The 22,487-nt window shown below is 40.7% G+C and overlaps 1 protein-coding gene across 1 annotated transcript in view; it reads right to left on the bottom strand.

Annotated features, from left to right (window-relative positions):
* The window catches only part of CD44 (CD44 molecule (IN blood group)), a 57,749-nt gene extending 35,963 nt beyond the window's left edge, over positions 1-21,786 (bottom strand). Inside the window, exon 1 of the mRNA XM_086462216.1 lies at positions 21,656-21,786. Within this exon, the coding sequence (XP_086318342.1) occupies positions 21,656-21,722 (67 nt within the window). The 5' untranslated portion in view covers positions 21,723-21,786. The remainder of the gene's footprint in view (positions 1-21,655) is intronic.
* Positions 21,787-22,487: the final 701 nt, after the last annotated feature.

The raw sequence follows: 22,487 nt of genomic DNA on the forward strand, positions 1-22,487 counted from the left end.
TAAAATAAAGAATAAAATAAAATAAAATAAATTTAGGTGCTATAGTTACATTCTGCAATTTGTTTTCTGGCCTTTAGCCAGGCAACCCTGAAGAAGCAGTACATGCAAAGCCTACAGGAGGGGAGTGCCTCATACAATTCATATAGACACTGAGCAAAAGGCACAAGGGCTAGAGGCTCTGAGGAGATCACACTTCATTCATCTTTATGTCGGAAAGATACTGCCTGCACAATGCAACAGGTACGGTGGGGAAAAGGTATAATCCAAGGCAAGTCTGTGACTGAGGAAAATGAGAGGAAAAATAAACATTTCTTCGTAATATTTTTTAACAGGAACGGCTAAGAAAGACTTAATAATAACAATAATGATAATACTATTAATAATAATCATGTGCGTGGAGAAAAAGGAGAAAGATCAAGATGCTTGAAAGCAATGTGAATTAACTTCACCCCTGCCTCACCTTTCCCTCAAAAGAAAAAAGTGGTTGCAACTCCAGACTCAAACGGCAACTGCAAAGCACATTTAGTTGGAGCAGCCTATTATTCCCAGTGAAGAGGGGCATTTTTATCGTAATTTTATTGGGAGTTCCATGTGCAAGAAAGGGAAAAATAGACCAGGCTTTTCCAAATATTAAAAGGGAGTGTCTGTACCATCTATTTGAAATAAAAGATGCCATATAATAACTGTTTTCCTAAAAGACCTGAAATGCAATTCATGCACATTTGCATAGACATGTGCTATGTGAGTAACAAGCAACTTTCCTAATGTTGTTTTTGCTTGATGGTCTATTTTCTTCTGTAACATAGGTGATAGTAATGACGGTAGTAATCAAGGCGTGCGCTTTTCCTTCTGTTACTTTTGTTCACTGGTACACTGAGGTTGTTCTATCTACAGTACATCTACTCAGTGTGAACTGCACGGAAGGTTCCTTTCCACAGGTAACTGGAAACAATCAAGCAGAATAAAACACCAGATTATATCCAGACTGTGCGGTGTATGAGAAGTCAACTATAATTCACAGCATAGGTGGGAGTCCAATAGCATTGATGACTGCTTGTCCAAAGGAGCTCAAAAGCTGTGCATCCAATCTTAAACACTTTCACCACAGGCAACATAATTCATCATTATTGTTACTTGGATTGCCTTTCCACAAAACGAACGTAAAAAATATCTCTTCTCCCACCTGCCTCCTCAATTATTTAGGCTGACAAAAACATTTAATGTAGATGAAAGCTACATACACTGCATAGCTGTTTAACAGTCTTGATGATTACAGTTCCTAGTATTTTTATTATCATATGTTATAAAAAAATACCAAGATGACATAATTTTTAGTTTTGTAAAATTTGTACAAAACTAACACATCTTCTCAAAATGCCTTTATTTTGACAAAGCTGTCTTCTTCCAGGGAAAAACAGTTCTATTAAAATTTCTCTGATGGCACCCATGTCATGAGAGGTTCTGAAGGCAAGAATGAGGAACCTGTGTGGAAGAGCACAGTAACAAATGCGTTTTTCTTTCCCGGAGGACTTAATCTTTTGCAATAGGGCTGAGTTTCACAGTCTGAGGAGAAGCTAGTGGACTAATATGGAATGACAGTCTCAGCAAGTTCCCACATGTGATTCTGAAACAGTCACAGTGCTTCCACAAGTGCCAGACGCGCTGGTCCTGGGGACAGCTGATGGACCAGAGACCTTCTGTGGCCACACCCCTCACCGAGCAGCACTGCACACTCAAAAGCCATTGCCACATGTACGCAGTGTCACACATGCAGTCAACAGACGTTCAGGTTGCAGATCCCAACAGATGCTGGCTTATGACAACACAACGAATAGCTGCTCTGCACAGAGGGATGTGGCCCACAACTACTGCTATGGGATGGAGCTGCTCTCACAGCTGCCACGTGGGTGACTTCTACTTTGGCCCTGAATGCTCCATATTCAAAGCCTGACATTATTTTGGAAGTTGTCCAGTCAGCAGCTGTATTAAACATAAGTGACCTAGACAGGAAAAAGGCTTCTCTTTAGTTTTCCCTTCTTGATTCTCTCTTCCCTGTAGAACAAAGCAGGCCTAAATTTGGTGGTAATTAAACACACTCTGTGAAGCCCAAGACTTAAATTAAATTTGGAGATCAGATCACAAAGATCTATTTGACTACTTAAAAGTAACAAGCACAGTGATTTTGAACTAGATTTGTTTGGAACATCAACATCTTTTCCAATAACTTGAGGCTGATTTCTGAAGAACTTTCGCTATGAAAGCAGATACCGCATCCACTTGCTTTGGGTTGCATTGGAACCTCACAGCTCATCCCAAGTTCACTGAAATATTAAGCAAAGTTCACTTTTGTTTAGAGTGAATTTGATTCAGCTGTCACCAAACTTCAGCCCATTCATGGTTTTAAAACAGTACAATATATCCTCCAGTACCACCCAGAGATCCAGTCATAGTCAGAATCCCACTTATTAGGCAGCCAATTCATTAAACACTAACTGTTGAAAAGAAATAGTCTTATTTACACAAATAGGCTTAATAGAACTACCTGTGGGCTACAGTTACGCACCTGTGCATTTTTCCATGGAAATGCTCAGTCTGGTTCTGCAGCATATGTACTGTACCCCAGGACACTTCTGGAAGCATCAGGCTCATTGCACATGGGCTGACCAACCGTACTGCACCTGCACGCAGAAGCACCAAAGCTCCCAGGAAGCGTAGGAGATCAGGTGGGTGTCCAGGAAACCCCAGGCAAAAATGTGGCAATCCAATTCTCAAAACTGGTTTTAAGGCCATCCAATTAGTTGACACCTTGCCCTAAAGTAATGTTGAAGCAGCATGCTCTGTTTTTATTTCGATGTTATCTTCTACACCTACTCTTAAAAATGTTTGTAACATTGCTGTGGTATAGACACCTTGTTGGTGAAGCGGTAGAAAAAGGACTACAGCAGTACCTAAAACTCACATGACATTTCACAGTCTAAGTAAATTGCATAAACCCAGCATCTCTGTGAAGACAGCAATTACCACATATTAAAAACAGCAAAATACAGATGCCGAGCACACTGCCCAAAGCTGTCAGGAAACCCAGAATTTTTACTTTATGGTCTCTTATTCTGATGTCCAGACAATGAGGACCCTTAATTGAATTAATGAAAATATTTCTAGTTGTATCAATATAAAACTTATCAAAAATAAAAGATGGTGTCTAAATGAAATTAACTCCTTCAATTCTTTTTTTCCATGCTGACGCTTATAGACTTGTTTTGAGTCAAGGAAGAAACATGATTGCCAAATCCAAATCTAAACACATGTTCCACCTTTTCCCATAGTGCAGGAAGGTCAAATCCATTAACTTTATGTTGATGCTACTTAGCTGGATTTAACACAGTTATGCAAAAGATGGATTTTTTTCATTTCTTTCAAGAGACAAGGCAATGCTCACACTGTGTGCCAAACTGTTACTGATCCCTTCAACCCTTTTGAAGTTTCAAAGAAGCTGATTCAGAGTGGACTCAGAGTGGACTCACAAAGAGCGTCCAAACCTTCCCTTCTGCCCCCTTTTACAGCTGGCAGGCTCTGGGGGCTGACAGGCCATGATCTTTCCCTGACATCCACATGATTTACTACAGCTGTAAGACAAAATTATTTAATAACAGCTCTTAAAAAAGGCAAAAAGCACTAGACATGCCTGAATTGTCATCATCATTAATCTCACCCAGACCACGAGACCTGGGTGACTCAACCCAAAGCCACGGAATGCCCCTAAGCCTGCTCTGAGTTTTATGAGGACGGAGAACATTAACTTTCACACAGGTCACTTCTCCCTGTCTTTCCTGGGAGTTCTGGTGCTCTGCCTCAAGCAGCTGCACCCAAACCCTTCTCTGCCATTCACATATCTAAACCAGGCTTAATTAACACTTCTCAGCCAAAATCACTAACTCCAGTTCCACAGACATTTGCTAGGTAGAGCCCCCTGGTGTGATAGAATTGGCTGAGGCAGACTGAATCCCTTTGTCCTTTCATGAAAGTGTGAGTTACACCCTGATCATTAATACTAGAGGCTTGTTAGAAGCTGTCATAGTAAGAAGCCAGGTGCAATCTGCATTTCCACCATGGTTCTGCAACAATTACACATAATGAGTAACACTGACTCATGCAAACTCTTCCCATTGGAGTCGATTTTCCATAGATTTTTGGTCCACGATATGGATGTTTCATGCACTGCTCCCTGCTTTTCTTTGTTTTCAAGACAATACCTAGAGGTTTCATTCTCAAGGCGGACGCTGTCTTATATTAAAAAAAAAAAAAAAAAAAAAGTTATTTTAACAACTGCAGAGATGCAAAAAAGCAAACGAAATGGAAGGTTTGCAAAACCCCTGCCCCTCTTTAAACAAAAACCTAGGTCAAAGAAAAACAAATACTTAGACACAAGGTTGTTAACAGACTTCTTGGTAAAACCACAGTCTGCATTCCATGACAACCAGGAAATGTTAGTGTGATGTTTTCATGGGGATTTTCCTTTTCGGTTTGTGGTTCAAGATGATTGATAGGTTGCCAGGATGTGATAAATTGGGGCTGAATATAGGGACAGAACCAGGGGGTTGATGGTGCAGGTAGTTTTCATTCTCGGTTTGCTTTAATAGAATACAGTTTTTACATTTATTGTAAGAACTTTGTTCTAAATTTATTACACAGACTTCAAGCTCTAGTCAGATATACACGGGTAAACATTTCCTTATAATCACAGATTATTTCATCTTGTACTGACACCTTTGAACAGGAACAACCATCACTTTAGCACTGATACCTACATTCTGAGTATTAGCACTGGCTTTAATGCGGGCTATTAACGAAGTAAAGTGGCATATTGGAAACAGATTAACATCTGTTTAAAAGAGACTCCTAGTAACTACGGTTGTTCCTTTCCAGGCAAACCTAGAAATTGGGCCATGTGAGTCCTAAGATCCAAGGAGGTCTGGACAGTCTCAGCTCTCGGTTCAGACCAGCTGATGTTTGTTTTTTTAAATGTTTCTCAGGAAAACTACTTCATGGCTAAATAAGAATGAATATTTGAGAAAATGCCCTCTGAATACAAAATTTCATATGGGATGGATTCATGAAACATTTCAGGATTCAAGACATTTTGTCAACAGATACACTGAGAGAGTCCAATTACCACCATTCTGACATCTGGGAGAACCTGAATGTACAAAAATATCATTCGGTGATTAGCCAATACATTACAATACACATGGGCCTGGATGGCATTATTATTTGCTGGGTACTTCACTATTTCTTTAGAGGCTATTAGCAAAAGCATTCACTGGAGCAATTTGCAGCCCAAACAACTGCAATAGGATACAGAAGTTTTCACCTTTATGTCAGAAGCTGGACTAAAGCCCAGGTCAGTAGTGATGAAAATCACCAGGTGGCTGTTTGCTAGGCTATGTAAAATGATTCATTAATCCCAGCCGCAGTCACTAATAGACACGTGTTGACATCATTAAAACACACCTAGATCCGAATCCCTCAGGGCTTGATGGGGAAAGGAAAATTGTGCTGGGAAAATCAGACGCTAAACTGGGATGACAGCACACTTATCAAAATTTGGATATGCGTATGGATCTGCAGGATCCATATGAGTTAAGCAAGCATGTGTCTGAGGCTGCAGTCCTTTACCATCACAACAACAAAGCGCCAAGGATCAAGCAACATGTCCAGTCATTCATCGTAGCCGGGTGGTGTTTTTCTGTTTGCCCACTTAGGTTATTCCTGCTCTGCTAGCCACCATTCTCTACAGAAAATAGAGAAACAAACCTGGAAATAAGGCACCTACACCATAAGTGAGGCAGTGAGGCTTCTGCAAACAGTGAGAGTGAAACTAAGTCTTTACAGATTCTTGGGAGCTGTCAGATGAAATACTTTCCTTGGGGTATTGCCAAGCTGTGAAACATAAAATGATTTACAGGAAATGCATTTCCAGATTCAGTGGGATTAAACCATGTTTTCCGTTTTCAAAGTATCCCTTGTGGATACTCAAATAAAGCAAAACAAGTGTTTTGGTTTTCAGTCTGAAATTGCCTTTCGTTTTTAAACTTAATTAATTAGTTTGCACAAAATAAAACAATTTAAGAAATCTAAGTCTAAATATTTACATGGTTGCAATACAATTAGATAGTTCAAGGAACCCAGTACAAAATTTACCTGTAGAATTTTTTAAAATTTCTTATTTTCACTTCAGTTTGGCATAGGAAAATGTTCTAAGTCTTGAAAATTTTCATGGGAGAGAAGAAAACCCACAGCCATATCCCTAATAGACTGCTGATATTCAGGGGGTAAGAATTTGTCTGCACACCTGGCTTTTTAAAGACAGTAACGTCCAGGAAAACACTTTAAAGGGAATTTACCTGCATGTTGCAAGGAGTGCCTCCTATAAATAGAGACAACATATTCCTAGTAGTTGGGTGTAGTGACAAGAAAGTGAACATGTCTCTCCAGAGATCCAAAGGTGTAAAATCAGACCTTTTTTTTGCAGTTGTGCAAAATGGGATGGCACTACTAATGAATCAAGCATTCATAGAGTCACTCAAAATGCAAGTAATTACAAGAAATATGTTTCATTCCTTAGCAGTTGCTGCAAGAAGAAAAGTCTGCTCATGCATCTTCCAAACACAGTTCATCTGCCTGGCAACTGTTGCTCTGGTAAACATCCTGAGTGAGCCTATACAGTGTCATCACTTACAATAAACTTCCTCACTGCTGACATTAATCTCATTCTTTTTGCAACAGTTTCACCCAACAGTGAGCTGAGAGTTTTCAGACTCCACTAGAACACAGTACAGCTGCGCAAGCACCTCAGTGGAAAAATTGCAGGCAGTGAAATCATAGTCCTGGAATTAGGCAATTATCAGATATGCTCCCCTCAGGATGATGAAATCATGATCATCATTGTCGATACCAGGAAAGCTTCAGGCTGTACAATGAGCAGTCTAACCCCAAGGGCTGAGTAACAGGGACTGCGAAGCGAATCAGTTGGAATCAGTTCCATGCCATCCAGATGAAGAAACATACATGAAGCAAAGCTGGTGAACAATAGTTAAGAGTCTGAGTTTCATTACTTGACTGACATCAAATCGGTTAGTTACTTGGGATAGAAGCAGGTGAGCCACAGAGCTGCTCAGCAGAGAGATCACCAGCCTGTTGGTGCTCAAAGGGCTTTACGCCTGTTCCCTGCTCTGTCGTTTACTCCGACATAACCTGAACAAGCCAACTCATCTCCCTTTTCCTCAGCTTGCAACTAATCCCCATAATAAAGAAATTTTAGATTTACAGATAAAGACTGCTGTAAGAGCAAAGAACTATTACACTATTATTCTATTGTGTTCTTACAGCTTTTACATTCAGCCTCCATCTAAGCTTTGACAAGTCCCAGGAAGTCTGATTTAAATTCTGTCGTTTTTAGATAAGAAAGCAATACAAAATCAGACCTACGATTAACAAGTCCAATTAAATGACAGATTCTGAATTTCAATTATTTGCAGCATGCTACTCAATAAGAATACCAGGTGTGATTTGAGACTATTTTTCATGTGGTATTGAATTTTTTTTTTAACTTTTGATAAACAATTTCCAAACTAAAAAACTATGCTTTTTGGATTTCCTCTGCTTCTCTGAGTTATACAGGAGGACGTCTAATAAATATTCGCAACGTTTTTACTTCATTTGTACAAGAAGTTCATTACGGGAATGTAAGCAACGATCAAAACTGAAAAAGAGAAAAAAAGACATTGAATAAGAAGTAGAACATCTATTGATTTGAACAAGTTTACTTCACAAGAAAAAAAAAAAAAAAAAAACAACAGAAAAAGGCACCCCAAGAATCTTTTTAAAAGCTCTGAAAGCCAGCCAGTTAAAACAAAGATAACATTAGTCTGTGTCCTAGGTTACAGTGTAAAATGTGCCCAAAAAAAAGTATTCTATTACCATCTTCAGGAGCTGTTGAGACCAGGTGGGGCGGTGCTCCCTGCCTCCCCCCTCTGGACTATCTTCTGTTAATGGGCACAACAATGCCTTGTCGCCTGACCCATCGATAACTCGCTTCTGGACTATCTCCTGTTAATGGCCCATCAAGGAACTGCCTCACGACTCCCCATCCCATTGTGAGATGCTCCGCCCGGGGGGAAGGAGCCAAGCAGTCCATGCTAAATAAAAACTGAGATCTCGAACACCCTAGCAGCCTTCTTCCACTGGATTCCCAGAGGAGTTTTTCCCCCCACTGGAGTTCCAGAGGACAAGAGCTACCTACCTACCACTGGACCTTCGGAGGAAGACCAGACCCTTTTACAAGATCGCTGCTTCCACAGAACTACACCCATCGCTTCAGGAGGACTGCAGCCACCATCTAATCGGACTGCTACTGCCACCCTAACAGGGTGTCAGGTTGTATTTCTGACTCTGCCAGTGTAAACCAGTGGGTTGGGGTTTTTTTCTGCCTTGTGTTATATATATATATATATATATATATATATATATATATATATATATATTAGTAAAGAACTGTTATTCCTATTCCCCATATCTTTGCCTGAAGGCCCGTTAATTTCAAAATTATAATAATTTGGAGGGAAGGGGGTTGCATTTTCCATTTCAAGGGAGGCTCCTGCCTTCCTCAGCAGACACCTGTCTTTCAAACCAAGACAGTCAGGCAGACAGACTAAACGGAAGCCGGCTGCTTAGAATATGCCTCGTAATGTAAGAGATGTCAAAGGACAAATGATCAATGCAGATTTCCTCGTAGCAGATAATGGCAGGAGAGAACAGCACAAACAGAAGGCATATCAGTACTTTTTCTAAACCCAGCTTCCCCACAACGCAGATGAACTCATTCCCAGTTTCTTTCACAACCCTCACCATTTTTTTTCAAATGTGTGGAGAAATAAAGGTGAAACCCAACCTTTTTGTAGAAGTTTCTTCTATGAAGGTACAAACTTGTACAAGGAGGTACCTTACAGAGCAGTACAAAGTAGCGCAATATTAAACACTTAAATCAGTGGTCATAGTTGTTAATTGCATATTGATTAAAATATTGTCTGATAATCCATTGAATCTGGCCTGCTAGAAATCAAGCTGGAGAACTGAAACGTCCAATGTAATGCATAACTTAATGACTCATACTAAATTTAGAATTATCGGATTAAGAATATATCTGTAACCTTCATTTGTAACTCTGCAGTTTTAAACACGGATAAAACACTACTTTTGAACACTTCTGGTTTTCACAAAAAAAAGCAGAATAAGTTATAGTATTATCTGCACTCTGAAGGTCTAAGAGTTCTAAGTCCTAACAAATTACTGGATGAATGATAATAAAATAAAATAAAATAAAATAAAATAAAATAAAATAAAATAAATGAAGAAAGTTACTTATTGGAGTCAGTGATTAGCAAAAAGCAGCTGACTCACTTTGTGATGTTAGACTGAAACCCAGCTTTCTTTCCACCGTGGGATTTTGAGTAACTTCTGCTAGCAGTGCTGTCTGGTCATTGTTATCCACAAGACCTTACCAATGGGGTGATCTGAAGAGATTGGAAACGCTGGATATGAAAAAGAAAGTAAAGAAACATGCTTGGAAGAAAACATTCTCTGAAGAACAGATCATGGAAGAAGTCTGAAGAGCTTAATTCACAGGCAATAAGGAGAGACGAAAGTTGCATATCCAGCTGTGTGTACAAGCCACAGCAGTTTCAGAGATGGGGAGTGAGTTGATTTCAATGTGCTCCTCTCTGTAAAACCCCAAGAAGTCCCCAGCCACAAGTACATTTTCAACAGAGAGATGGCAACTATGGTGCTTTCAAGGAGCACTGGGAAGCATACTACACACTACTGGAAAAAATAAATTGCATGAAATCCACATTTCATTTTTACTTGCTGAAGACCTTGAAATTTTATCTGGAAATATTAGGACAGACTAAGAGTGAAAAAACACCAAACTTAGATTTTCATTGTCAGAAAGACTTGGCTTGGGATCTGAAGTAAGTATGGTTCAAACAAAAAGCTACCTTTGGAAATTATCGCTTTGTATAAAACACATAATGACTAACACAATCGACTTCATTAGATCCCACCTAGAATCCCTAGAAACCAATGGGAAGGGTCTTATGCTAACTTCATTCAGTGCAAGCTTCTTACAATGGAAGAGAACACTGTCACATCAACTGCTCCCTCTGTGTTCTCCCTGACACCAGAAGGATCCCATAGCCTGGAACCAGAATTCCTAGGCCAGTGGGCAACTTCTATTGGAAGTTTTGGTGGCAAAATGCTTACATTTTCTGGACTCTGTGTCACTCTATCCGTCCATACACTACAGTTTCAAGAATCTTAAGATTTACAGTGAAAACATTGACCAGCAAGAAACTTTTCTAAGATGCATGCAAGTTATTTGTATCCCAAGCTAGGTGTTCCGTTAAGTTCCCTTCATAATTCTTACGTTTGGATCTTTTAGAATTTGTTTAGTAAAAAGGTATGTTTAATAACTGGAGTTTGCAATTAACATTAGTATGTACACAATGTCACAAATGTGGTAAGAATAATTATATGCCTTGTGTTTAACATATTTTTTCCATGCCCTACTCTTTGCCTGTACTCATCCTCAAACAGTGAAGCATCACTGCCTCCCAAAAGTGCTGAAATCATTGTGAAGCCAGTGATTTTGCTGTGATACTCATTGATTCTAGTAATCTTCTATTTTAATGAGATGTTGTTGGATTTTACAAAAAGATCCAGAATGAAATCAATGTTTGAATGGCAAATGACACAGTGGCAGACCTCAATTCAGGTACTGTGAGTTTCATGACACTGGAAAGCATCATGAAGTCAGATTCACTCTGAGCAAACAGCAAATCAGGAATAAGCCACCTTAATAAATAAAAAATCCTAGATAGGTACAAATTTATTATTAACAAAGCACCACAAGATCCACCCACAAGGAAATTACTTATATTCTTGGAGCAAAATTCATTGAGTTGTCTGTCAAGTGCAGCAGGCAAAGCAAAAAACTGTATCTTGTGTGACCCATTATTACCATGTCACAATGAGCATTATACAGTACAAAAGATGAATTAAGCTTGTATCAGAGCTAGAAAGGAAAGCAAGACAGTGAAGGACTCTGAAATGAGAAGAAAGAAGATCTCATCACGTACTTGCGAAAAACAAAAGGGGGAAGTTCTTCAAACAAAGCAGAGATCTCTCTTAGGATCAGCAGAAGTAACTGTGACACAGTGTGGAAACACTTTTCTGGATGACCTGCTACCAGCCCTTGTGTATAGATCCCATTCATCTTCCTTACGCAGTCTGAGACACACCTTACTGTATCGATTCCTGAAACACTGCTAGTTCAGCTGACTCTTAAAAGTATTTGCTCTGGAAGGATGGGAGATACTGGGATATCTCCCAATGGAGCAATCAATTCAAGATACGAAAGCAGTTAATTTAAAAAGCAAAAGACAGACTTAAGTTAGGACTTGAACTATGACTGACTATCACTGTGGATACATTTGTATCATGCCAGGATTGGAAAAAAGGTGCACATTGCCTTGCAATCGCTGTGAGTCAACAGTAATACGATTGTGACTGGTGGTGATAAGTGGCATGACATGAGCACTTGAGCACTGTGCGTGTGAGTAATAAAGTCAGATAAAGTATTTGACTGATACTTGCCAATAAATTCAGTGCAGGTCTGCAAACAATGGGTTGTAAGGGTGTTTCAAAAATTCGGAAAGTACTTAGCTCTTACTCATAGAGAATATTTTCTCACATGCATTGTACAGCTGAAGCAAGGTTTGCAGAGCCAGGCCCAATGACAGATTACCAAACAGTTAGCAACTGAAGAGTTTCCTGTTTTTAAGATAACAGCTTTCCAGAGAATGCTCTGATCCTCTGTTCAGCAGAAGGTTTGCCTAAGCACTTTTTTCTTATGAATAATAATAAAGTTTGTTTCAGCTAAGATAGGCCTGTATGTGAAATCACAGCTGCTTTCTGAAACCCAAACGAAAGAGGCACTAATCTTGTTGATGGAACACCAGGCCGGGACTTGGGAGAAAACGTTCTATTTACAGCTACTTTGCTGGGTGATTTATTTTGCTTTCTCTCTGCTTCCCTACCTGTGAGCTGGGGATAACATCAGTGACTTACAAAGGGCTACAAACTCCACCCTCACCCCCCCACCCCCACCCCCCCCAGTTATTATCATCCACTATCAGCATACTTGTCAGTTCACTTCCTCCTCACTAGCTGGGATCATCTTTACTCTGTAAAGTAACACTATACCTAGACTTGAAATTTTAAGTTCCACAGTAATTCAAACACATTCAGCCTGATTCCAGCTGTGCTGAACATGTGGATGAAACACACCAGATAAGAGGGGGTTACCCCTCTAATGTTGTAATATTTATGTGAACTCCATGTAATGCAAGAAAAAGAAACATTACACAGAACAAACTTTCATCACTGTTTCTGAAGTGACACGTTGAGGAAGTGTAAGATGGTAAATCTCTTTCAAGAATTCAAGTTCTTCTTCTACAGCAGTTGGATGAACCCAGCAGGTGACAAGCAGAAGGAACATGTCTCAAGACATATGTTGATGTCATGAAGTTCAAATGTTTAAGGTGCTGTAGGTTGAGGACAGACCACTGCATTTTGTTACGAATGGCCACCCTGAGCTTTGAAGACGTGGCTGTATATCATCAAGTAGATGTTCTCAATGAACACTCTTGTAGGTTATTAAGGGGTATAACCCTTGTTAGGCCCAGCACTTCCAATGCTGTGGCTATGCTATATTTTTAAAATGGGATTATGACAACATAGAAGCAACTGAAGAATCTAACATTGCCTATATTTTATTTTGAAGGGTAACCTAGGCAGGTAGAGAAAGGTTTTTGAACTTTTCCTCCTTTGCTCAGCAAAGGAAATTAATTAAAGAACTCATTCATCTGCAAATGCAAGATTTCGCATAGAAATTCCACTGATCTTCAAGGGCACTGCTGCAACATTTTACCAGCCTTGCATTGTTCTGTATGTAATATATTGTGCACTCTACACTAATTTAATAGGGCTGACCTCCACTGGAATGTGTATAAATAATAGGAGTCGTTAGGAAATACAAAAGAAGAAAAAAAGATCTCCAGCTCCAGAAAGAAACACAAGCTACTTGTTATATGAACTACTTGGATAAAAATATGCTCTCAGCAAAACATTAACAGAAAACAAATTTGGATTCAGTCATCAGTCTTAATAATCTCCAAATCACAGGATATGCCTCCTCCTGGCAAACTGGGCAGACAGGCTTTTCCCTAATCCACATGAACCCACAAAGACAGAAAATGCTGTCTAGCACTTACGCCTAGAGATGCTCTGAAAAAACTTAACAGCTGTGTTGGTCTTACCCTTCCATGATGCTGTAAGATTGCCTCTGCTTCACTGTTTTAAAAGCCAGTTAATGCTGTGCTCTGTTCAGCATGACCATGAATGATACCACTACTAGATAAAAGTGTGAGACTTGGCAGGTCAAGGAGATGTTGACAAAATAAAGCAAAACTTCTGCGATCTTCTCCCACCCAACAAGCAGCCAGGAAATACAGCCATAAGAAAAAGAATGAACAGGACTGATCTAATAGAAAAGTCGGGAGACACAAAAATCATCACACACACTCTGAGAAAAGCTCTGCAACATTTCACACCACTAAGTGAGCAAATGGATCCAGGGTTTTCTGAGGCAAGCCGCAAAAGCAGGAAAGAAACTTCTCTGTAGGCAGTCACTGCGGGAAGGTGTCTCACACGCTCATGCCTGCCTGTAACTGCTTTTAATAGGAAAAACGTGAATTGGATAGCTGCCTGCCTAAACCATCAGCTGTGCCCATTCAGTGATGAACTGGAACCACCAAGTGTCTGTTCTCTGGAGGCTACACAATGATTTTGTTATATTCTGGAAAAGACAAGTTTAGAGCTCAACTTGAGATTTCAAGAAAAGCATTTTTATTTTCTGTGCTAAAAGAGTTTTTGCTCCTTCCAGGAGGGCAAAGTGACTCTTGCTAGTGCAATGTAAGAGTGGCATTTTGTTAATACCACTCTTCTGAAGTCACTGGCTACTCCTGCCCTATTAGCCTGATGTTGAACACAATGACAGTAAGCCATACTCCCAGCACAGTAGGCTGAAATCAAACGAAAGTCATAAAAAATACGAATAAAATAATTTTCTTGTCATTTGAATCTCCTCTGAGGCCTGTCTCTTGGAAGAAGGACTTGGTCCCTACAGTGCATTTTGCCTGAGAATGACTAAGCTGCGGAGCAGTTTTACCAGATCAAATGGACATAACCTGTCACAGACAGAGGCTGACAAAAGTCTATCAGATTTATTGGACTGCTTTGGCCAGATGGCCCAAAGAGACAAAGATGGATTAGCAGGGAAAACAGTAAACAGGTGCAAGAAACAGAAAAAGTTTTTCAAAGAAGATGTGGTCATTTGAAAGATATACCTGGGTGCCACCTGGATACACACAGTTGCTGCACAGTGACACTTAAATTTCTCTGGACTTGCAACATGCTGGCCACATGGCCTTCTGGCATTGTGACCAGGTGGCCCACCTTTGGGTTAGAGACAGTGGGTCTCTTCTTGGCACCTCCTCCGTTTTGCTGGGTCATTTTACATCTCTCAACACTTGGCTTTCCCAGAGTATCAAGCCTTTATGTACAAAACCCTCCAAGACCTCAAGAAGGTAGCCAATAAAGTTATCACTAGGAAGTACTGCTTCAAACAGGAGAAAAACTTGACTAAATTTGAGACATCATTCTTCAGTTAATTATTAAATCAATTTTAAAGTTCTCAAACCTAAAGAAGTGTTAAAGTTGGCAGTAGGACAAAAGACTCAAGTCAGTTCTCATTTGCTAAACAGCTTCAAACATCCCTAGTCATAAAAAGGTAAGTCTTGAATAAGAACTTTTTAAGAAAACTACACTTTGCATTTGCTGTTGTCTGACAGGAACCAAGTGCTATTGAACTGAAAACAGCTCCCAGTCTTCAGTGCGCATACAGATAGCACACACAAGTGAACAGGATAAAACTGTCAGGGACACAAAGAAAAGTTTTATCTGATTTTTATAGCACTGCTACTGGAGAAATTGATTTGAACAGAATACGTATAGTTTCACTTGCCAGAGTGAATGATGGAAAAGGGAAAGGACATGTAAATTAATGGAGGACACCTAAGCAAGGAGGAAGAGGAGGAAGAACAGGGAAGTGAAAGTAAAACATTAAGATGAGTTCAGGCCTCACCCTCAGCATCCTCCTTATTAATGAATCATGATTCTTTATAATTGGCAAATACTACTTTCCCTTGAACCTGCCCAGTTAACTACTCCTTATGGCTTGTGCAGAAGCACTCAGTGCACTGTGATGGTGTTGGGGAGACCTGGCTGCCCCAGCAGCGATGTACTGTGTCACTGCCTCAATCTTCTTATTCTGCAACAGGGATCCATCTTACCTGTGGGATGCGCATTGGCCAACTGCCAAGAGTAGGCAAACAACTAATCCCTGCCGTCACAATCACCACTGCGGCACTGTTGAGCTATTGCATCTACACGCTGTGAAGAGCAGCTGCCAGCTTGTGTGGTCTGTTCTGAGTGGGCATGTGGGCTCTGCCTGCTGCCTGGAAGCGGCTGCAGCCACGCGGCTCTGGCAAGTGAGATACCCGTCCCTTGCTAATAAGCCTCCCTGGTGGCCAGATCTCTCAGGGAGGCTGCCAGCATGAGGTTGGTGCTTGACTTTCAGACCCCGGTTTGGACAGCAGCTTGCCCCCCACACAGGGCTCACTCACGTCTGCCCATAGGGTCCCAGGTGGCCATAGATCATATGCTGAGCTGCAGTTAACTTTTCACTTCTGTACGGGAACGCTGCAAGAAACTATTCATTACATCCACCCACATGTACCACACCCTGCTTCTTTACAGACATCTATCCATTAACAAAAATAACAATAAAAAAGCCCCCTAGGGAAATACACTTCTGAGAACCTGTTTTGCTAACATGCTGCCACAGTGAGACATATATAATCAACAAAATCTTTATCACAGCAGATGTTTTTACTATTACACGTTCTGCCAAGGGCAGCTTCTTACGTTCGAAAGCAGGTATTTAGTAAAACAGACATTAACTGTGTAGCTGATGATCGCTGGCTAATGCCCTTTTCCTAGGCAGCTGTCAGCCTGCACCGTGGCAACTTCCTACACAAGCATCTCACATTGCTTTTGGAACAGTATCATTAGCAGAAACAGAGACGGAAGTTTTGCCACAGCTGCTGCATGTCTGATTTTTTTTCTGTTTTGTTGGTTTTTTTTTTTTGCAGAGACACAATGCAGTCCCTTAGAGCTTCCAGCTACTAGGCCTAGCTCAGTCATTAACAGAAGGAAAGGAAAAGTGAAGCAATCTATTTTTCGGACTGCAGATGTAAGTAAAATTCAGATCTTCCCTGTGATTTTTATTTTGAACTGGCATAGTTGCTTGATCTTCCATGTTAATAATTGCTAAAATTGTACATTATTTTTCAACTCCTTTCAGTCTTCTTTTTTTTTTTTTTTTTTCTGTTTCACAGTGTGAGGGTTGAAGGTTATTGTACTGAAATAAGATTGCTGCCTAATATAATGCAGTCAGTGTTGTCATGTAGAGGAACTGGAAAGTCCCAAAGCCAGTGTGTACAAGACAGAGTTCAATTATGTTCTTAATTGTAGGCACAGACTCCAAAAATGACTGCAGGTTTCGTTAGGCAGGAAACAGTCACAGAGGTTTGAACTTTAAATCACAATTAGCTGAGCTTTTCAGTCTAAAAACTCTCCAAGAAAAACCCCTCTTTCTCTCAGTTGCCATCTCACATGACTGCCCGCAAACTCGCTCATATGATGAGCTGCTCTGTCGTCTCTTGGGTGGGGTCAGCTCCAGCAGCTGCAGCAAGGGAGGAAAATCACAGCCAGCTGCTACTGATATTACTGCTGATGCCACCGCAAGGAGGCCGGTAAATTGGTGGGCGAGGCAACTGATAAACATTAAGGATTGACACAATCCTCTCTGCTGCCAGTATTAGCAGCAGTCCTAATGGTCACTGATAATGACACTGTCTGATGGCTTCAAAATGATTATTTCCTCCCTGGGAGTGAGACAACTGCATGTTAACAGCTGGTGAACTTCTAGTCTAGTCTGGAAAATAACTAGCAGCTACGCCAAACTGGCTCCACGCTGGCAGCTGCTGATAACCCACGGACAACAGTCCAAACCACCAGATACATCACAAAGAAATCCTTACAGGTAAAGGCAAAGACCAAAATAGACTGTGGATGTGGGTTCTGCTTGGTAGCAACCATGATGTATCGGAGACGTGTTGGTGACAAACCCAACTTCTGTCTTGCTCATCTGGCCTTCGGCTGGAAGTTTGAACTTCTCCAGTCTAAGAATTAAATTTAGTGCTGAAAAATGAAATTTGATCAAGCATGCTCTCAGTTACCAGCTGATGTTAAAATATCATGTGTTCCCGTACAATGCTGTATTGTTTTCAAAGTAGGCAAGATTACTGGGGTGTGTCGTGTTTATGATTATTGTCTCTGTGAAGTTACAGTTCACAGGTGACTGTGTACATTTAGCCTTGGTGCTGGAAAAAGCAATTTTAGAGGAGAGTTTGGCAGAACACCTTCCCTTGCTCCCTCACATAGGGTTCTCTTAAAAAAAAAATAAAATCAATGTTTTGTAAATAACAGAATATATGTTATATGAAGATGAGAATTATCATCCTCTACCTTGATCGCATTTTCAAACACTTATCCATTAGTCCAGGAACAGAAGTGTGAGGCAAGAAGACCAGAAGCCAAATGGAGAAGCCTTCTTACAGCATCTCTCAAATTCTGAAAAACTTTCAAGTTCTGGGGCTGACTTACTCTCTCCTTGGATAAGAAGCTCTACATCATTTTTCCCTGCTTCTCTACAACGTATCCCACTACCAGTCTACTACCTTCAGAAGTAAAATTCTCCTTTTATCAAACAGGAAACAGAGCTACCAGAGATCTTCTACTCCGTCTTACCCAGAAGCACAATCACCAATACCCAAACTGTCCTTTAAAGGTGTTTATCTAGACTGTCCTTATCTAATCTGACCTTAAAAACAATGTCTCTTAGCAACCTATTTTCACACCTAATTACTGCTGCTGCTAGCCACTCCCTCTGAATACCATCTCTTCTCTGGCAAGAACATTGCCATCTTGCATTGTTTGCCCTTTGCTTTTTAATTAACCTATATCCCGCAGATCTCACCAAAGCTTTTTCCTCCGCCATGTCAGCAATGCAATTTTCAGTTTTTCTAACTTTTCACATATCTACAAGCTCCACTCCTGTTATACACTAACTTGATTGCTGTTGCTATCTTTTTTTTATTCCTCATTTATTTTCCCCTGTTCCTGACAAGGGGAAGTTGCTATCCAAATTAGTGGAAATGCCTGCAGAGGTTTACACCAGGTTCTTGCTTGTATACACTTCAGATTTCTTCTCTAGCTTAAATTCTTCAAGACTTCATGCTGTCTATATAACTAATTTTAGTTGCTTCCTGCAATCCACCATTCTCCTTGCCATACAACCAAACATCCCTTTGAGAGCTACATTCTCCCTCACTATATTTTCCTGCACTCTTCCATAAGTTCTTTCATTTGAAATGACAGTTGTCCTTCAATTAAAGCATTTTTTTTACCCCTTCATGAAATTCTTGAGAACCTATCTTTTCTACTAGTAGTGAGCTCATGATTGTCTCTGCTGTTTATGCCTGTCTATCAGCATCTCAGGACATCCCACTCTGCTGGCACATCCTTGCTACAGCAGAACCTCACACATGCTCAGGTGCTAGATGAATAACTGCAACATGAATGCTGTCTTCAAGTCCTGGCCTATAAAAGTCATGGGAACGCTCTGGAAAGAAAGACACACCAGGTATGGCGGAACATTTCATTTAACCTTGGGTAGAGCTACCAGTGGTTTTAAAAGCACTTAGTTAAAAAAGTTCTTCCTGAGTTGTATGATGCTATCTTTCCTCATTAAGCCTTTCTCTGATTTCCTGTTTTCAAGGTAATGGTTCTGCATTGTGGTGAACACTAGTAACTAAAGAACCGACCAATATTTCTCCAAAGACTGCAGGACAATCCTCTGCCATGGTTTGTTTGCTCTGTTTGTGACAGTGTTTCAAGGGCAGGTATATAACCTTTCCATTAAATGATGATGGAAGTTCAAGTGAACTGTAATAAAGTCTAGTTACCTTGCAGCCTTGGGAAAATAGCCAAGATACACACTGTAAGGACTAAGAGAAAATAAACTATCACAAAGACTTTCTTCAAACTGCTTTATTTACAAATTTATCTGATGGATATGTAAGCCAAGAGGCAGGCAAGTCCCTTCCTTTGTGATGGACTGATAGCTCTAGTAGCCCTGTCTCAGAGTCTTACCCAGTACCGAGCCTCTGGCGACCTCTCCAGTGCTAACAGCTAAGCTCCTACCTCCCAGTGGTGGACCCATGCTCCCTCTTTTCATTTAATCTTTACAACCACTTCTGTTCCAGCTTCTTCCACTTTGGGGGTCAAAATTCCAGCATTCGCTTTGTGTTAATCAAGGAAAACTTTCAGAGAAATCTTTTTACAAATACGTAATGCTCACAGGGGAAAATCTCTCCCAGAATCACCATTAACAAAAATGTCAGCATCTATACCTCCTGGATCCAGACTCCTTAGACAAAAAAAATCAGCTCAATGCCATGAGTATACCTCGCTCACATGTCAGTGACAGTATGGTCACAACAGCACAGAACTCAGGATGAACAAGATTTTCAGCTGTTCTCTGTATCTCATCTTTCCTTTAGTAATCCCAGGTCCTTTCTAAGTCTGCGAAACTCTGTACTAAAAGAATCAAAATTCCAATTCAGCAGCAGATCTGAATTTTGTCTTCAAGCGAGGAGTCTGCCAGCAGCAATGGCCACTGCTTTGGGATACACAGCAAAGTCACTGCTTTAAAAAAGAAAATAAAGCCACCACCAAGTGCTGTTTGAAGTCATTACTGACTACAAAGTCATGCTGGAATGTACCACATACCAACTGAAATACAGTGTAGCTATAGTCTAATACCTTGCTAAGGCAATAAAGAACTTCCCTGTGGGGCATGCATGAAGTTAGACATACTTTTAGTAACTGTGCTGAAGACTAGATGATGGGGTTTTCTGCTAGGTCTCACTGTAAAAATGCATTACTCCCAGAGCCAGTGCAGACCCTACTTCTTTCGGACACTCTTGGCAGCTCATAAAAGGAGAAATCAGTTGAGCAGGTGGTAACCAGACAATTACAATACTTTAACAGCATACAGACTTGGACTGAGCTGAGGTTTTAAACACATCTCAGATCTACTTTATTTGCCTACTGTACCCCTGCCCTTCCTCTGAGGGCTTTATCCACATACCTCGTTTCAGCAAGAGCATTTTGGTACAATGGACAGACCTTTTTGCGAAGAAAAGCAATGAGGGTGCTTCAGATATCATAGATGTACTCGGAACCATTCATTCCAACACACCCATTCACAGCCCAGCAGTGCTGCAACCATTACAGAAGTATCTACTGCTGCTCAAACAGACGAGCTATGCTGTACACACACAGCCCTTGGGTGACAATGGCCACGAAAAATGTATTTTGTTAGTCTCCTGGAACCGATGAGTAGAAAAATAATGCAGAAGTGTAATTATTATCCCTAACCACAAAAAGCCTCGAGGCAGCTGCTGTCACAGTGAGAGTAAGTTAAAAGCATGGCCATTTCCCTCAAACAGGGTTGAGCCTGCACCATGGGAAATTTCAAAGGCATTTTATCATTTTGAACATGTAATTTTTATTTTTTTCTCTGTATTAATGTTTCATTTTTAAATACAAATATTTGAAGAAGATAACCAAGCTACAGAAGATTAACCAATAAACAATGGAATTTTGCAGTCACTTCTAACCCTCTTTGTTCCAAAATGTCATCAGTCAACCCCAAAGAAACCTTAGGAAGTCAGAAACAAGCATGCTTGGCAGAAAAGCTCTCCAAATTTCAGTCACAGATCACTGCACTTTAGCTTCTGTTCGGCAAGGCTGTGTTCCAATGCCGTACGTGAGCTGTGAGTTCAGCCCATGAAACCCAAGAATGCAGTTGTTGTATGCTGGGGGGGCAGAGGGCCACGCCCCCATCCCCCCTCTTTGCTTTCTGAAACGGAGCCGGGAGAGCAAACTATGTATGTAACTACAGCCACACTGTCGAACCAAGCCTTACCAGAGCTTTTTTAAATTCCCTCACGCACTTCTGCTCCTAGTTTAAACTTAACTTCACTGATCTACAATTCACCTTCTATAGACCTGGAACTGCCCTTTACAAGCAACACATAGCTTTCCGTGATCATACAGACCAGCACTGCTGAGGTTAGTTCTAAAGCACTGCTGACAACTCTTACAAATAATAAAACTTTATACAAAGATAGATGCGAGAAAGCTGTTAGCTATCTAGCAGAAGAGCTCTTGCTGTCTGAAGCATAAACTTAGCAACTGCCGGTGTTTTCATTCATAAAAGACTTACGTGTTTCTGACAGACAAAGTTTCAGCAAACATAATCCAAAAGTTGCCCATAAGGAGAAGCTGGCCATTGTTTTCTTGGAACTGTTTTGCAAAAAACAGTGATCCTTGCAAGTTGTGCAAAGAAGAACAGCCTCGGCGCCTGTTAAGCCTGCAGTCAATGAGTCTGAAGTTTGCTGCACTTTTTATTCTGATCCAAAGGAACTGAAGTAATGACATAACTGGGAGGGGGAGCTCCATCAGAAGTCACACCCATATTGCAACAAAAATTGCCCAGCAGTGGAAGAAAGGGGGTGGGAGGGGAGTTGGTACTGACTAAGCAGCCACACTTGAGTTTTAAAGAGGCACTAAACCTCTTCTTAAAAAAGCACAACAAAAAGTTACACTTAGTGCACTTGAAGGAAAATTTTTGTAATCCCTCGTGAGGTAGCTCAGAAAGGCACTGTTAGTTATAAGATTCACCTCCTGCATTTTAAAAATCTCCTCATTATTGCAAAACAGGTGAATACAGAGCACTAGATTCTGAACCCCAGCAGAGCATCTACAGCTGCCTGGATGTTGCCCCAAAATATTTCACTTATTTTGTCCCGTCTCACCGTTTTTTCTTTTTGCAGTTCAATTTAGAGCAAGCAAAATGCCTGCTCTGCAGTGAACCTTTCTAAGATGTTTCTGCTCGTGCCTGGAGGACAACCTCACACGGAAGGTAAGTCAAGGCGGTTCAGTCCCCAATGCCCATCCTGCCCTTGTCTCCTCTGCACAGGCTGCTCCAACAAAAGCGGTCACTGATGGCAGTGCCAGCAGTGATACTGAGGACTATGACTGATATTTTATTGTAC

The sequence above is a fragment of the Leptosomus discolor genome, chromosome 3 (genome assembly GCF_034619465.1).
Source record: "Leptosomus discolor isolate bLepDis1 chromosome 3, bLepDis1.hap2, whole genome shotgun sequence".
Taxonomy (NCBI): Eukaryota; Metazoa; Chordata; class Aves; order Leptosomiformes; family Leptosomidae; genus Leptosomus; species Leptosomus discolor.